The sequence below is a fragment of the Serinus canaria genome, chromosome 5 (assembly GCF_022539315.1).
Source record: "Serinus canaria isolate serCan28SL12 chromosome 5, serCan2020, whole genome shotgun sequence".
Lineage (NCBI taxonomy): Eukaryota > Metazoa > Chordata > Aves > Passeriformes > Fringillidae > Serinus > Serinus canaria.
Window position 1 is genome coordinate 28,884,596 of NC_066319.1, and position 18,072 is coordinate 28,902,667.

General features: G+C 39.2%; 1 protein-coding gene across 3 annotated transcripts in view; it reads left to right on the forward strand.

The window, feature by feature from the left end:
* DCAF5 (DDB1 and CUL4 associated factor 5) overlaps nt 1-17,108 on the forward strand; it is a 68,270-nt gene extending 51,162 nt beyond the window's left edge. For all 3 annotated transcript variants that reach the window (XM_009101988.4, XM_018907537.3, XM_018907538.3), the window contains exons 8-9: nt 8,861-8,988; nt 15,046-17,108. In XM_009101988.4, the coding sequence (XP_009100236.2) occupies nt 8,861-8,988; nt 15,046-16,854 (1,937 nt within the window). In that variant the 3' untranslated portion in view covers nt 16,855-17,108. The remainder of the gene's footprint in view (nt 1-8,860; nt 8,989-15,045) is intronic.
* Nucleotides 17,109-18,072: the final 964 nt, after the last annotated feature.

Sequence of the window (18,072 nt, forward strand, 5' to 3'; positions counted from 1 at the left end):
AATATTTTAGCAATACTCACAAGCTTGGTTTTGTTAGACCCAGAGGTCTGCTTCTGTGGCAAATAACTAATTGGGCATCCAGATCACCTGTGATAGCTTATTGAAGCTTTTCTTTTCTTCATTCAGCTCTTCTTGAAGGGTTTTGCCCATTTTGAATATGATGAAAGCCCTTTCTTAAATTTTATCCTGCCGTTCAGAATAATTGCTAGACAGAGATGTTGCTGTGCTTTCTTCTTGGAGAAATAGTCTTGCCATAGGGATGTAGAGACTTTGGAAAACTTTTGCTTCATTGGAAAACTCCTTATTCTTATGGTCTAGCTAAAATAAGAGTGCCTTTGGGTTTGTGATCTGAGAGAGTGGAATGTGGTCTTTCACTTAAAATAGTGTGCAAACTAGACAGGATGATGTAATGTCCTGTACTGTTGGTTGGTATTTTAAATAAAAATATCTCTCTAACTGATTTCTGCCTTCCGGTTGAACTTAGACATTGTGTTGCTATAAATATTTATGATACAACTCCCTTAAATTGTATCAGTTATTTGAAAATAGGGAAGTTTTTTTTCAAGCTTGTATCTTTTTAAACAGCTGCATCCTTAACAACAGCTCTCAAATTATTTTGTTATAGGCGCACCAAGTACTGACTATCCAATGGTTAGCAACATTTGTGAACAAAAGATGAAGAAAAGTGTGAAGGAACATACCAGTCAGTTGCAAACATATTTCAATTTGGAGAAATGTGGTTGCCTGTACTGGTATTTTGCCAGGAGAATAGACCAAATTCTGCCGGGGTTTTTTTCAGATAGTCATAGTTTAGAGGTGTCCTTCCAGTAGCTTGCTTTAAATAATTCTCATAATCAGCTGTAATCTGCAAGCAGTTTTGTTTGGTCCAATAATTAGGTAGGATTTTTGCCCCCTTTGGGGCAGGCAGGTAGGTGAAAAAAGGTATTTCCTAAATTGTTTCGGAAGCCATTCTGTTGAAGAGTTTTACTGACTGTCTCCTTCTATAGTCTTAGACTACTCTGACTAGGCTGGGATTTCCTATGCCAGAAGGTTGGTGGCTTTTTGACCACCTTTTGCGGTTCCCTAAAGATGGAATGTTTGCTCATTTTTCCACTTTCATCTCCATCCAAGTACTATCCAGCTTTCCACTGTGCTTTAGGAGTAATTGCCAAATGTTTCATGAATTTGTTAGCCAGTTTCTTCTTTAAAGTAATCCATGGAAGTTTTTTTCAGAGGCAGCTTCTAGCAAAGTTAATACATAAGTTTGGCAGAAGAAAAGCAGTCCTGAGTTTCCACAGCTTTTACTAGACTTCAATGCAAGCTGGAAGTGAGAAGAGACATCAGTCCTACATGACTTGTCCAGCAAGCCTATTAACATACGAGCACTTAAGACATTATTAATAAACATGGCCTCTTAGCTGGTAAAGAACCCCTGTTCAAGACAGAACCTGACATGTCTTGTGGAGTAATAGAGGGTTTAGTAGACTAAAAGTTTTCAAAATGGAATTTACATTCCTCACTCACTACCCTGAATCATCTATGCAGCTCTTGCTTTTGAAAAATTGCTCAAAGCTGCTGTGTGAGGGATATGGAATTATTTGTGATTGAGGAGACAGCTGGGGATCCTTCAGTTCATGTGAGCAAGCTGTCACCAGGTTCTGGAAAACTTTACTAAATCAGAACAACAAACTGCATTTCAAAACTTCTTTTTAATTCTGCCTTTGACTGTAACTGCAACCAAGAAAGGGACGGTCATTGTGGTCCAGTTACTAAACTAATTGCACAAATTTTCAGCAGAACTGATGCAATTTTTCTTCCTTTTCTTCCTCCTACTTGGTCTTTGTAAATGCTGGCACTTCTTCAGGCTTGAAGAGTGCAGGAACAGATCTTTTCAGAATACTTGAACAGGGCTATCTCATTGGACACAGCTTGTAGTTCAAGTTCTCAAAATTCTGGGCTGATAAATGAAGATGAATAAAGAATTATTAAGTGTTTCTTAATGTCTTTAGCTATTTTTGAGACATTTTATATATGGGTATGTATGCATACCACTTGGTTGGGGCAGGGGGAAGCCATCAGAACCAGTGCGGAGCATGCTCTGGAAGCTTTGTGTTTTTTAAAAAAAATATTTTTCTGAGGTGTGGTCTTTGGATATAAACTCTTTACATTTACATTTTACATTTAGGATAGTAGTTTGTATCTTTCTTCAGGCCAGTCAGTGTTGACCAAATGGTGCTATGGAACAGTTGTTAGATTAACACACTGAGTAAATGCTGGGTGATTTTAGAAAAGGTTCTTGTATTCAGGGGAATTGGGACTGGCTTCTGTGGCATTTGGATTGTAATAATACCACGGACTTGTGGAATGTACCGGCCAAGTGGCATCTATCAGAAAACAAGGCAGTGTTGGGTGCTTTGTAGTGCTGTAGACAAGTGAAAGAAGATTCAGCATCCAGGAATGTTTCTCTCACCAGCCTTAGTATGTTAAATGTCTAATTCAGGAATAGAAAGCTGAAGATAACACTGAGCACTGGGATAGGCTGGAGAAGCTTTAGTCCCTAGCAACTGGCCATCTAATTGTACCAAAGCTCCTTTCTCTTGGTTGTATTGGAAACTTTTGAGGCCACCAGTGCAAAAGAAATACACAGCCAAGGAGTTCACACTTCCATTGAAAAAACCCAAACCCAACCACAAAAAAGCAAACAAACAAGAAAAAAGAACCCCTGCAGACAGCTATTGGTTGTGAAGTAATTTCACTTTACATCTGTTATGTTCAGAAAGCATAGTTGGCTGGTGGTAATTTGCACAGTTGCAATAACATTGTGAAACCTGTTGCAACCTATGCCATTAAGTACAGCAAAAAAGCAGTGTCTCTCAGACCAGGAGGGGGAGCAGAGTAGGAAGGGTGTGCTAAAGTTTATTTCTATAGTAATTTTGTCTTAGCTTTCATATTGTTGTTCAGCTATACTGGTGATAACAACAGTAGGAGGGCTGGGATAGATAAGCTGTATGGCAGATATTTAGAAGCAACAAAAGAAGGGAGAAAATATACCTCCAAAAATAGCCACTACCACTACAATTTTCTGCATAGTCTTTACATGTTGAAATATTACTTTTCACTTTGGCTTTTGGAACCTCCACAGAGATACAAGACCAATGTGGGGCTGGTTCTAGCCATAGGCCAGGCAAAGGAGTTGATTTCCTGGAAGAGCACATTGTCTGAGACAGAGGCTGCTACCAGCCAACTGCTCCCTGTGCTTTCACTTAAGCTCTGCAAAGCCATGCTGATCCTTTCACCTCACCTGGAAGCTGGAGGGGGCATTCACAGGTGTCAAAGGAAGCAGTCTGCAAATGGAGTTGAAGCTGCTTTCTTATGAGGGGACACTTGGTACTTCAATATCTCCTTTTACCATGCTAGGAGGAGAAGGGATCTTGGCCACCCCTTCCTGTTCTCACCCCATATTTGATGGGATCAAAGTCAGTTTTGCTTGTGCTGCTGAGAAACCTCTAGTAAGTCTGGCTGCTGCTAGAGCTGGAGTCAATTCCTGATCCCAGAAGAAGGGATGCTGCAGGACCCTGTGCTCTGAGGGAGAAAGTGCTTTTGTTAAATCTAGCTTCTCTGCAGATGGGTCTCTGAGGAGCAAAGCCATCTACTGGCATCCATTGCATGAAACAAATACAGGTGTGTGAGTGACCAGAGAGACTTGTAAGGTACCTAAACATAATCTGCTGCACTGAAGGCCGGGGCCCTGTATGCTATGCATATTTGCTTGTATTGTGCCATGGGTTTGCTTTCCAAACTATGATATCTCTCTTTGTTAACACATCATGATCTCATAGGATTCAAATGCAAAGTAGTGGCCCACAGTCTAAATGTACCCTGGATTATTACTAATGAAAACTAAATTAACTTTAAAGGAGCTACCACTGTAGTGCCAAGTACTGCAGTGGAATGGTATGCTATGGCACACTGGTAGCAGCTACAAATATCTGGTTCTTCTCAGGAGTTTTCAGCACTTTGAGTAATTCACAAGGCTTGTATGAAGTTATGCTTTAGTCTGTGGAATGTCTTTCTACCTTATATGAACAAACAGTGGGATTTCTTTTCCAGTGTCCTAGATAGAAAAGGCTTCTGAATGAGGTCATTTAACTCCTCTGTTACAGAGCCAGTGGAGGATAGTTCCTTATTCCAACAAGTTTTATGGCATTTTGACAGGTTTTTTTAATGTTTGGAACAATACAGCTTCCATTAGTTTGGAGACTGTTCTACATTCCTACAGGATTTCTGCACTAGAACACTTTTCTCAGTAATCTATCACTTTCACTTTTTCTTTAGCCTTCAAATAATTTATTCTGGCTTTTTCTAAACATTGCTTCTTGTTGTAGAACTCATGCAGGAGAAGCCAGATTGATGTCTAAATCTGCCACTCTCCTTTGTTAGAATTTACTGGAGTTTTAAAAACTTATTGGGATGTACCATTCAGCATGTTGGCAATATGTCAAATGTCAAATCATTCACATTAAGTATTTACAAAACCACAGAACTAAGAAGTAGTTCTTTAGCCTAACATTTAAAACATAAATTTATAAAGCAAACCAAGAAGAAATCACTTTGGCAACTTAGAAGACATCAACTACTTCAAAACATTGTATTATTCCTTCCTCTGTACAGGAGCCCATAGAGAGGCCTTGTGTTGCAAAGGTATTCTTGTCAAACATGTACAGGAAATCTGTTTTAAAATGTGCACATTAGATTTAGCCTTTAATAAGTTATGTCTTTAAGCTGATCAGATATAGTAGGATATTATTTAAAGGACTTTTTGAGATATTGTAATGCTCTTCTTTGGAACACTTATTTGCAGGGTATCAATTAAGAGTAATTTTCTTGACATTTCACTTTGAGTATCAAATAAAAGCAGACCAAAAAAAGCCATTGACCAGCACAGCTAGAACACTAAACCACTACCCAGGACTGTCTTAAAGCACGGCAATTTTTTGGGTAGTATTGCAAAATCAGCTAGAACATATCAATCTCTTCACTCCAATACTTAGAGGTTATAAAATTATAAACCTTCTAAAACTGGCATAGTCAGCCTCTGAAGACTTTAAGATTTATTTTTTATTTATTATTAATAACAGATATGTAAGCTAATGACTTCTGTATGAACACTCCCTATACATGTTGGAGCTAGCTAAGAATATAAAAGGGGCCATGCTTAAAGAGTTGCAGAACTCATGCATGCTACTAAATTTAAAAGCAAAAAAATAACACCCCCTTTCACTAAAAAAACCCCAAACCTCAAAAGAAAAATTAGAGTGGTTTTAGGATAGCAGAAGTCAATTCTGCTGAAACAATACAAATAAAAATATCATTTCAAGGGAAGACAGCAAAAGGAAATGGAATTTATTACATGGAAAAAAGGAAGGAATTTGAGCAGTTTATGGCTAGCCTCCACTTAATACACAGATGCACTTTATTTTTTTGCCAGCAAAGATGAGTAAACTTAACTTACACTCTGAGAAGGCTAAAGGCTGTATGGCTGCAGCTAAGCCTCTGCTGAGAGACATGGGGGATTCTAGACAAGTGTGGACACAGCAGATTTCTGCCATGCAGATACTAAAGTAATTGTAGTGGTTTTGGTGAATGCCTCTCAAGCAAAACTACTACATTAATATGATGACAGTTGTGGTGGGCTGCTATAAAATTGAGGGACTGCTTTCAAGATAAGGATGTAGAAGACTTTGCATTAAGAGCTTACTTAAAGGTATCACTTAAACACAAAGGAGTTGGCAGACTAAAATTGCATCAAGCAAGGGATTGCCCAAAACTGAGGTTCTGGGACAGTCTATTATATTTGACACGAAGATTATCAGAGTATTGCTGGAGTCAATACTTTCTGGTTTAAATTATTGAAACCTTCCATAACATTGGTAAAAGCTCACTGCTAAGATTTGTACTTCTCCTGGGGCAATTTCATGTAACTGGGCAGGTTTTTTAAGGAGCCTTGTGGGGAAGTTCACCTTCATTTTAAGAGGAAGGAAGTATGTTCTGTTACTATGCTTTCTCTGAATTTACTGATAGATGCTTAAAAGGAGTTCAGGGAACTTCAATATTAAATCAGAAAGCTTTGGAGTTCCTTGATAGAATTATAAAACCGTAGAATCATAGAATGGGTTGCGATGGAAATGCCCAAAGACAGGGACAGCTTCCATGAGACCAGCTTGCTGAAAGCCCCATCCAACCTGGCCTTGAACACTTCCAGGGATGGGGCAACCACAACTTCTCTGGGCAGCCTATTCCGGTGTCTCATCACCCTCATTTGAAAAAATGCCTTCCTTATATCCAATATAATCCTACACTCTTTCAGCTTAAAACTGTTGCCCTTTCTTCTGTCACTACAGGCCTTGGTAAAAATTGTCTGTCTTTCTTATAAGTCCCCTTTATTGAAAGGCTGCAATAAGCTCTCCCTGGAGCCTTCTTTTGTCCCAGCTGAACAACCCCAATCTCAGCTGTTCTTGTAGGAGAGATGTTCCCTCACTCTGATCATTTTTGTTGCCCTCCTCTGGACGCATTTCAAAACCTCCAGGTATTTCATATTCAGGAGGCCCCAGAAGGCACTTCTGGCTTTAAATGACTCTTCTCACTGTTCTACTAGGAAAATAACCATGGGTTAATTCACACTGCTGACAGTACCACAAAAGGCCAATGAGTGACTTAGAAATGCAGCCCCAGATACTAGTATATGGTATTTGTTTAATCTCCATTATAATGCTTTCTTTGGTCATAGTCCCTCTGACTCTTTCGTTAGTGACTCTTTCATTAGTGGGCATACTTCTTGTTTTGTACAGACTTCACAGAGCTACAGTCCATGGATAGTTAAAACTTGTTTTAGACATCACTTAGAGGCTTAGAAATATTTCCTAGGGGAACTCTCTCTTCATTCCCGAGGCCCTCTCTCTTGGAATATTTGTCTGCTAGGTCAAGATGTGCTGAGAACTGGTCTTGATGTAGCCATCCACTGTTGGCTTGATAGATGCAATTGGACTGACAGCTCTGATTTGGCTGGAAAGAATGCTGTGGGAGTAGAGCAATTTACCATCAACCATAAGTGTCTAGCAGGATGAGCAGAATGAAGGGACTTGAGGAATCTCATAAAACGGAAAAGAAAATCAAAAGAGCTTAATTTGGCATTTAATGAACTTGCTCTCCAATCAGTTACTCCTCAGTCAAATTTGCTGACAGTGGTGAGATCTTGCTCCAGTGGATGAAGGCAGAATGAATCCCTGAATATTTACATAAAATACAAATGTACCCAAATACTTGGTGCAGGTAACTCAGTCTCAGTGTAGTTTCAGTGTGGTGAGCCATGCATTTTGGTCCCTGGAGTTGCTTGCCATCACTTTTCCCTTTCTCAGGAACTTTATTTTTCTATCCCAAGATGCCATGAGACAGTAGTTTGGTGTGCAAAAATTGTGCAAAGCAGAACACTTTCCAGGAGCAGTAAAAGATCTGTCTCTGGATTTTTAGGACTTGGATGACACCTTGTTTCTAGATCCTTCTCATGGTTTGTTCTTCATGTTAAACATCAGTCAGCTCTTTGGAGTGCAGTTAGAGTGAGTGAAAGGGATAGAACCTTTCTGAGAGGAGAGGGCCTCTACACAAGGTCATTAGCTGCAGTTGTTTTCATCATTTGTGTAACCTAACAAATGGAAGGTGATATGAGAATGGTTTTTTCTTTTTCATTTTTTTCCCTTGACCCTTCTATCTTGCTATTCTTCAGTGGTAATGCAAGTTTTTCTTTAGGAAGCTTGAATTGCAGGAGAACCCTCACTCTGCTTCAGAACACAAGTTGTTCAACACAGGGCTTAAACCAACAACTGTTTCAGCTGAAATAGCTCCTGTTGGGGTCAAAGGAAGATAGCAAACATTTTCAAGAAGAGGAACATAGTTTGTTTAGTGTAAAGATGACTGATAGTAGCACAGAAGCTAGTGAAATTATTTTAATTTTCTGTAATAGTAAGTTTTAAATAGCAAGTTGATTTTCATCTGAAGTGATTGTCAGTTTTTACTTCCTGGAATTGGAAAGTTTTGGTTTTTTTCACTGAAAATGTTAAGTCATAGCATGTTGATGGACACTTGTTTATTCAAATACACAGCTGTACTGTCTAGCAAATTTGTAGTTTTAACTGTGTGGGTCTATGGATATATAAAAAAATACTGTGTGACTGTTTGTTGCTTTGGTGTATAGACCTAGTAAGAGTCAATGACCAAGCAGAAAAGTTAATTGGCTCCTGTTTTGAGTTTTACCACTAGCACAAAAGCATTCCACTTTGGCTAATTCACTGCCTTGTGACAAAGAATGATATAACCCACTGTTCAGATGTGTTATTTCAGGTCCTTCCTATTCATCAGACTAGAGTCAACTGTGGCAGTAATAAACTGCTGATTTAAAAAATAAATTTGAAAAATAGTATTGCTCTTAAAAGCCAACCTCTTTATTTGTCTCTGCCTCAGGTTTACAAACTGTGTCATGCCTTAGGTTTCACTGGTGATTTCATTATGTGCGTTATTCTCATTTGCATATTTATCATATGAGGTCAAAAATGTTCATTGTTTTTTTAGATGAATCAAAGCAAGCCTCTAAGTCCTAATTTGCAGGAAGGATGCTTTTCATCAAACTTGCAGCTTCTCACAGGGGCATTGCTCATAAAATTGGAATTCTGCAGCCAACACAGGCCTTAAAATACTGCAAAATAAAGCTGAAACACATTGTCAAATATAATAAGACTTTAAATGACTATGACTGAAAGTAATATGAAGATTTAATCACTCATGTCTAGGTGTGCTTGTTTTCCCCCAGGTGGCATTGGCAGGGTTGTCAACGGCGCTTTCATGGTATTGAAAGGTCATCGGTCAATTGTAAACCAAGTGAGGTTTAATCCTCACACCTACATGATCTGTTCTTCTGGCGTTGAAAAGATTATAAAGGTAAGATTTGTTATCAGAAAATGTGTTCTTTCAGTCTTTCAGGAAAAAATGCTTTGTTTTGCTCAGCATCATTCTGGTCCACACCCACTCTGTCTTCTCTTATTGTTTTACAAAATGTTTTGTCTCATTTGCTCGCATGAATTTGGTTACACTTCTAATGTGTGATTCCTACAACCTGTGATACTCTGATCTAAAATTTACTAAAAGTATCTATAAAGAGTATTGTTGAACCTTAGCCTAGACTGACCTGGCTGAATAATGCCTCGGAAGGCCTTCTATATCTTGTATGTATTTGTGCATTGAAACAATTCAATATACCTCTTCTGTGACTTCCAGAGGAAGAACTCTTAATACCTTGCACAATATCTTTCTGAATCCTTTAACAATGTACAGTACTTTTAGGAAGTTTTTTACCTTTTTCTGTGGAACTGAAAGAGATAAGAAACATCACTAGGTTCTGAAATTTTCTTTCCTTAGGGAAAGACAGTCAATATTGTGGGAGCAAGGCAAAACCAATTTTGTTATTTGGGGGTTGGGAAGGCAAAGGATTATGGTACACTAATGTGATTTGCATTCTGCTGCCATAGATATTTTGCTATAATTTAGGTCTACCAACAGTGTAGAAAAAGCCACAACCATTTAATTTTGAAGTAGGATAAAAAGAACTGCTGTTGATCCTAACTATTTGTTGAATGACTTAATGAAAGTCTTACCTGCATGTGGCTATAAATAATGTTGTTAGAATACTGTAAATGTTTTTGTAAGGTACAACCTGACTGCATGAATTTGTCCTGCAAAGGAGCATTTTAGTGATGTACAGCTTATGGACCAGAACAGACCCAAAATCCTGGGACCATGGCTCAATGCCCTGCTGCATTGCTTGCATTACAGCTACTGTCAGCATTTTGGTTCTGACTGTAGCTCAGCTTTCCTTCTCTTCTGTCTTTCCCTGGTACTGCAGCTCTTTTCATCTGTGCTGCCTGCCTGACAGGTTTGATCACAAATATTTTAAATATAGGCTTTGAACAAAAGTGCATTGAACAGTCTTAGCAGCTCACTGATTTTTCAATTTCCAAGCAGTCAAACTGCCACTGTTTAACAAGTTTTGCCAGAGGCTAACTGTTTTTTTGCTTTGGGAACTTGGTTCATGCAGCCTGAATTTTCCCTTTTGGATTCTAGATCTGCTGACCCTTCACCCTATGAATCCTTCTTGCATGAGTGTGCTTAGACTGTTGGATTAGCATTGGTATAAACATCCTCTGTGTTGCTTTTGTGTACTTCTGCTAGGGTTTTGGCAGGACATTTTTTTTGCCTAGTGATTAAAAGGCTAGTTTGATTAAGGCTGCAGTCACAGGTTGTATAACTCTTTCTAAGACACCTCTGCTTGAGCACTTCCTTAGAAGAGAACTCCTGTTGTGTCACTGTGTGTGCAGTGGAACTTGTGCAGCTGCTTTGAAGGAACGGAATTCCCCAGATATTTCAAGCTAGAAACAAATTAAAAGAAAGGTGTTTAATGTATTAAGTTTATTGGCCAGCCAGAACTTCTTACCCTTTTGTTGTGTGTCCTTTTGTCTCAGCTTGTAATGTGCCTTGTTTGGGGCTCAGGTTGTTTCAGTGCGCGTGTCTTCACTCACCAAAGGTAGTGCTTCAGTGCACAGCAGTTTGCAGCTGACTGTACAAAGGCGGTTTCTTCTTCATTCCAGCTGCTTCTGTGGATAGGTTGGAGACTAGTAACTGCCACTAGCAGAAGGGAAAGACAGGAAAAACAGCACCAGCAGTTATGAGGGGCCATTTATTGCATTAAAAACAGCTGGGAACACAAGTCTTTCCTTTGCATGGCTGTCTTTCTTTCCCCTATCTAAATGCTTGATGTCCTTGCTCAGAGAAATTGAGATGACAGGAGAAGGAACCATAAATAAAAATAATAGTTAAATTTTTTATGTTTTCTTATTTTATTCCTTTTTGTTTATTTGTTTTAATCACTTTCTTTAAAAGTGTTCCTGTTTTTATCATCCCTCAAGTGTCTTCTAAAACCCCTTCTGGAATTAAATCACAGAAGATAACTTCACTGTGGTTGGTTGCAATTGTAGAAACCATTGTAGAGACATGGTGATGTGTTAAAAACGTGGATGCAAGAAGTTGTTTGTCTGAGCTCTTAATTTTTAGAGTAGCTGGCCTAAATGTAGTACTTCAGGAAGGGAGGAACTGATAGCAGCACCATCAAGCCATTCAATAATTCCATGAGCTTCTATCAACACATTTGCTATTTTAATGCTGATTGTAAATGAGATACAAATTCATCTCAGGCCTAGCCCCACAGAAAAGAGTAGTATTCACAAGAATGATTTTGAAGTTTGTGGTTATGGTTTTTTTGCTTTAGTTTTATTTTGTTGTAAAGCACCCTCAGGAATACAATTCAATAATTAGTTGGTTTAGGGTTTGATTTCTGCTAGGACCAAAAATAAGACCCAACAATCTCATTAACAGAAGGCACTTGGAGCCTCGACTCCAGCCAGTGTGGGGTGGACACATGAACTCAAGTGAATTGTTCATTGCCCTTCATTTGCTGAACTTCAGTCAAATTGTATGAAAAAGTACAACTGCAAACTAAAATAATCATTTGCATCAAGCACTCACCACAAGGGCTAAAGCAATATTAAACAGAAAAATACCACTTTCCCCTCATTTAAGTGTGCAAGACATTGGGATGTGCTGGCAGGAAAACAAATTGCATTGCAGAAGAAATAAATGTGGCAGTCCCTCTGATGTGTTGGACTTAGAGGATGGCCATGGAGAATTATGCAGTTAGGAGACAGTTCCAGGAAAGATAAAAATAGATGAAATACATAACAATTTTCAGAAAAAGAATTCTGATTTGTATTGAAAATGGAATATTGTGTGACAGAGCACAACTGTTGTGGGTCACATTTGTTTAAAAATCATAAGTGTGTTTGAGATAACAAAGTCTATTTGCACACGTTGCTATGGTGACAGATTAATGTCATTGTGACTATCTGCCTCTGCCTAATCAGATAATCTAATATAAGTGGTTTTAATTATTCTCACGCTACAGGCATAACTGCTTTTTTTGTTTTAAAATTTGGGGGTTTGCCACCCTGGAATACAAGCAATTCAAAGATGCTCTCAGTAGATATCTACTGAAGTAGAGAACCAGTTTTGTATTCCCATTTTCTGTTATTGTTCCTATTTTTATATCTGTACTCAGGTCATCAGTGAGTAAGATTCATCTCCTTAATCTTCTGACAGAGAAAGAACTTCTTGATATATTGTTGCTTTAGTGGGTTGATTTGCCAACTTATTTTCTCCAGTTTGATCACATTATTCCTCGACATGGCATCAGTCAGAGGATGAGAAAAAGGCAAAGGCATTCCATTTGCAAAGAAGGCCATTTCAGGTGCCACAGAGAGCACTGGATCAGTTGCTACAAGTTTAAAGACTTCCCTGTTCTGCCAAGGATAGATTCTTAGTCTGATTTCTTTCTGTGACTCTGGCAGGCATTTGCACTCCCTCATAACAAAATATCTAAAATGCAGGGATATCATTCTCCAGAGACAACTGATCCCATACAAACAAGGTATTCATCCTGAATTCCCTTGACTTGTCTGTGAACAAGACTTACTTCTCTGTGAACAAATCTCTCTTGGAAGGGAAAACCCTCACTGTGGACTCTTTGTCGCTATTTTTTCTACATTTTATACTGCTCTGCTTTTGCTGATGTTTGCAGAGAGAGCAGAAAGATGTGGTAGTGCTACCAATGATGTAGAATATCTCTGTGCACAATTTATGTACCTTTTTGGATTAATTTCATTACAAACCTTTCTCAGAGGGACTTCAGAGCAGACTGCCTCTCCTCCACTTATATTGGTTCATACCAGATCTAAGCATTTTCTAATTATATTGCTTAAAAAAATAAAAAAAAGGCTTTATAAAACCTAGTGATCAGTCTAACACTGCTAAGATTATTTGAGGAAGGGGCATGCCAGCCTGCCTGTCTAAGCAAGTAGAGCTCCATTTTTCTATTAAAAAACATGATGTATCCACAAATCAACAATCTCTCTTGTGGATTCATTGAGATAAAGCTCTTTCCTATATTGTCTTTAGGAAGTGGAGCTTGGGAAATTGAGGATGAAGACTGATTCTTTCTGTTCTCTTGAATAGTTCAAAAAGGTTAAGTTTGGTTGCTGAAATTCTCTACATAGTAGGCTTCGATTGGGTTTTGTAATCTTCATCCAAACATGATGCTTGTCCTTTGGGCTATGTGTCTGGTAAGTGCAGTGCTGGAACCAAGCTACAGAGAACTGTCTTCATTCTAGTTTCAAGTGTCATATTAAAGAACTGCGCTGGGAGAGAATTGCAAAGTATTGCAATAATAAAAAAGCAATTAAGTACCAATAACAAATACACCTTGATGTTGAGCTCTTCCTAGAAACAGCCTGATGTAACACAATATAAACTTCCTTTCCCTTTGCTCTGAAAGGCAGCTTGATGATTGTCTGCAGAAGAAAGTATATCTGCAGCATTTTAATTTTTGAATAGTATTTCTTTATCTATCTATCCAGATCATATGTGGAAGCTCTGTTAACTGTAAATTAGAGAGAATGCAAAGTAAAAGTTTTCAAATTTGGGAGATTTCCAGAATAAAGTTTACTTGTTCAACTTAAATCCGGCTTTTCTGGGCAAGTAGTTGCAAGGTAATTTATTTCATTCTGCTTCAATTATTAAAGGAGTTAGGTGTTTTTGTACATTGTTGAAAATTTCAGTGAACACAGAGTAATTGGCATTCTTGGGGGCTTTTTTTATGTTGCTTGTCATGGTAGTATCAGGTTACATGTCATGTGTTAATTAGGCATCTGTAAGATGAGTGCTGATTATGTCATTTATACATGCAGTTTTGTTAGCAGTTTTGTCTGTTTGGAACAAAACTTATTTAATTTCTGTTGGGAAAATGGTTAGATTTTTTTTCCAAAGACTATCCCAAAAGTCCAATCTGGTATAGAGAACTGGCATAGAATTTTTGCCCCTGAGCTTGTTAGCATGATAAAACCAAAGCATGGCTGAGATCAGATCTTTTATAAGCAGAACATTAGGGCATTGTTTTAGATAAGATACATACTGGCTCTGCTTACAGTAAGGCATTGTTCATTCCATTAACCATTGATCCAAAGTGATAGTGGTTGTCCACAGAATGTCAAAATCACATTGCCCTCAAATCTGTGAGTAAATCTGAGAAGGGTGAGGACATCCAACTATTATGTTTGCTATGGATTACCAGTTTCTTAGGGATATTGGTGGGTCTTCTTTTGGAGCTTTTCCCCCCCTCCCTTTTCCTCTCCATGGAAAATTGACTGAAGGATAGTTGGACAGCAAAGTCAAGACTGTTTCTATTGGTGAAATCAGTACACTTCAAAAGTAGCTTTCAGTAAAACTCTTCAACTTCACCTATTAAAATTGCTGCTGTGTCTTCAAAGGATGTAGGAAGATTTCTTTTCTTTGTAACTGTTTCCTGAAGGGAGTAGTGCAGCTCTACTTTTCACCTCCATGCATTCAACTCCCTGCCTGCTGATCAGGTGGGATTGAGTACGTAGCTGGATGAAATGTTACTCTACACCACTAGCACCAGCAACTCTAGTTTCCTGGGAAACAAGTGCCTTCATTAGTGCTAAGACTGTATTGTAGGCAACAAACTATTCTTACTGTTAGTGAGTAAGCATTCCTTATTACATAAAAATAGAGCCCTGCAATTTGGGAGAAATTATCACACAACGAATTACCAAAATTATGGATAATTTGCAGTGTGAGAGCTTTTATATCCTGGATGGGTGAAGTAAATGCAGAAAAAACACATTTGTGAAGGGGGAGAAAAAATCCCACAGCTTTGTAATACTTGTAAGTATGGTACTGAGGGGTAAAAATTAATAAAAACAATCTGCAATCTGCAGCTATTCTGGGTATTTGAGCTGCTGTTCCATTTCAAATGCTTATAATTGTTTATGAATTTAAAGATACATGTTTGGTTTTTTTACTTTTCTGTTACAGATCTGGAGTCCTTACAAGCAGCCTGACTGCACAGGGGACCTGGATGGTAGAATAGAGGATGACTCGCGTTGCCTCTACACTCATGAAGAGTACATCAGTCTTGTGTTGAACAGTGGTAGTGGTTTGTCCCATGATTATGCCAACCAATCAGTCCAGGAAGATCCACGGATGATGGCCTTTTTTGACTCTCTGGTGCGCCGGGAGATCGAGGGCTGGAGTTCTGATTCGGACAGTGACCTCAGTGAGAGCACAATCCTGCAGCTCCATGCAGGAGTGAGTGAACGCTCCGCTTACAGCGAGTCAGAGTCCTCCACCTCTTTGCATCACTCCCCACCACACGTGGCTGAAGAGTCTGAAGAAACTGCCTATAACTTAAGGGCCTTAAGATCAACTGCATCCCCCTCAGCCAGAGAAGACGTGGCTTCCCGTCAGCAGAGGCTCTCTGCACTGAGAAAGTATCAGGACAAACGTCTCCTGGCCCTTTCCAATGAGTCTGACTCTGATGACAATACCTGTGAGGCAGAACTAGATACAGACCTGTTCCCACGGCCGCCATCTCCGAGTCCTGAGGAGAATGAATCCAGCAGCTCCAGCAGCAGCAGCAGTACAGAAGACGAAGAGGAGCTGAATGAAAGACGCACATCAATGAGGCAACGCAATGCACTGAGGCGCCGACAGAAGGTGCAAAAGGAGGAAAGGACTAGCACTAACACAGAGAGTGTAACCCCTTACATAGGTGAGGACATATATGATTACCCCCAGATCAAAGTAGATGATCTTTCTTCCTCTCCAGCTTCTTCACCAGAAAGGAGTTCGGCCAACAAAGAAGTTCTTAAAGAAAGGACGTCCCCTTGTTCAGACAGTGAATCAGTGGAGAGAAAGATTTACAAAGCTTACAAATGGCTCCATTATTCTTACATATCATATTCAGCTAGTAAAGATGGTGAATCCTCCAGAGGAGAAGGAGAAAATGATGAAGGGAAACCAGGAACCAGTGGAAGGCACAGTGCAACATGCTCGCTAACTAAGGAAGATGCTAGGAACTTAAGTTCAGTAGTTCCTCAGGGTTCCTCAGCTCTTTCTGCTGAAACCCACAACAGAGAAAATTTAAAAGAATGTGGTGGGATAGAAAATTCTAGTAATGGTCAAGCTCATGAATGTGACAATCAGCGGCGGTTGGAGGGTCAAGAAAACACATCGGAAGACACGAGCAGTGGAGGTGTAGAGCATTCTTTTGAGACTAAAAAGCTTAATGGTAAAGCTAACTGCAAAGGGCTAAATAGCTGTACCGAAGAACCTTGCATTCAGACCACAGGACTTGTGGAACAGAAAAATAGTCAGAACTGTCAACCAGCACCAAGCCATCACTCACTGGTCCCTCCATTCTCTGCTGTTGCCATCTGTAGCATGTCAGGTCACTGCTCCAGAAACCAGACTGATGGCAGTGAGGAGAGGAGCTTCGACCCCTCCTGCGTTAACCACAATAATGGCCACTTGCATCTTCACCCTTCGTGCTTCAACAATGGACAGAGTTTTGGAGAGCAGGAGTCTGTGACGCAAGGACTACAGGTGCACTCAAATGCTGATAATGGCAACCTTGTACAGGTGGGTGTGACCTTGCACAGAGACTGCTGCCTGTCTGAAATGGACTCCAACAGCTACAATGTGAGCACAAGAGAGGATACTGCTGACCTGCATCCTGCGGGCAGTGAGAGCACTCAATCTCTTGGAGGACTGAAAAGACACAGAGCGGAGTTGGAAGATGCAGATTCAGAGAGTTCATCCTTAGAAAAGAAGTTAAAAACGTGATAAATGCAAATGTCTGTCGTAGTGTGCACTCTATCAGAAAGAAAAGGAAAAAGAAAGTATTAAAGGCACATAGAGCTTGGGTCTGAAACGTTGCGTTTGATTCTCCATTCCATTCTTCAGTGGGTCTGTTTTAGATTGCCAGTGGTTCATGCTGTATAAAAATCCAACTTGCTCCTTAATGAGACTGAGTCTAGTGTACCCATACAAGGTTCTGTTTAAAGTAAATCCTTATTAAGATGGTTGACTGAATAATTCTTGTGTGAACATGTGTCATTTGTTCAGCCAGCCAACCAGGATAACTCCTTTAAAGTTTAATTGTTCTTCTGAAGAGGAAGTTTTCCAAACTGACACTACATATTGCAGGCTGAAGAATAGTGGAATTAGATCACACTGCTGGTAGATCACACAATTAGGGTGTGTTTCTTATTGAGGAAAACAGGGAAGAAGTGTTTCTGGGCCCTTTATTCTACTTCAGAAAGTAAAGAAATGCAACCATTAGGGAGGATATTTTCAGAACTGGATGGTATCTTCAGAGATGATACTTCATAAAGCACTTCTGATACAGTTCAGTGACTTTTTTTTTATGCCAACAGAAAAGCTATAGGAAATGAGCCTCTTTCCAAAATCAACTTTAGACTGTTCCCATGGTGACATTCAATTTTGTGGGCTTTTTTAAAGAAAGGAGCTGAATAACACAGTGTCATCACTATATAGAAGTATGACTGTTGGCAAGAGGCAGGTATTATGCTGTAGACCTCATTCTAACCAAGGGGGTTTAAAAATCAGGCATTGAAACATGCCTTTCTGTGTTCTTAACACAAAGACATTCTTCTTCCTCATTATTATTATTATTATTATTATTATTATTATTATTATTACTATTATTATTTTTAATTATTATTATTATTATTATGGTTGGGTGTTGGAGTATATCTTGATTGTGCCCACCCTCCCCCATGTTCTTACTTTTGGGAAGCAGTAGGCCAAACAGAAAATAGCTGAAGTATGGAAAATGTAACTGATTCATGTTCACAGCAACATTTGGTAAAGTCTGAAAAATGCTTTTTTAGCAGTTTTTGCCACCCAAAACAGGTTGGGATTGCAGATCAGGGTTGGTTTTCCACCACTGTGCTGCTGATATTTGAAACTGGAGATGGATAGATGTATTCAGCAGAGTTCTGCATGTAAGGGAGAGCTTCAGAGAACCGTCCCCACATG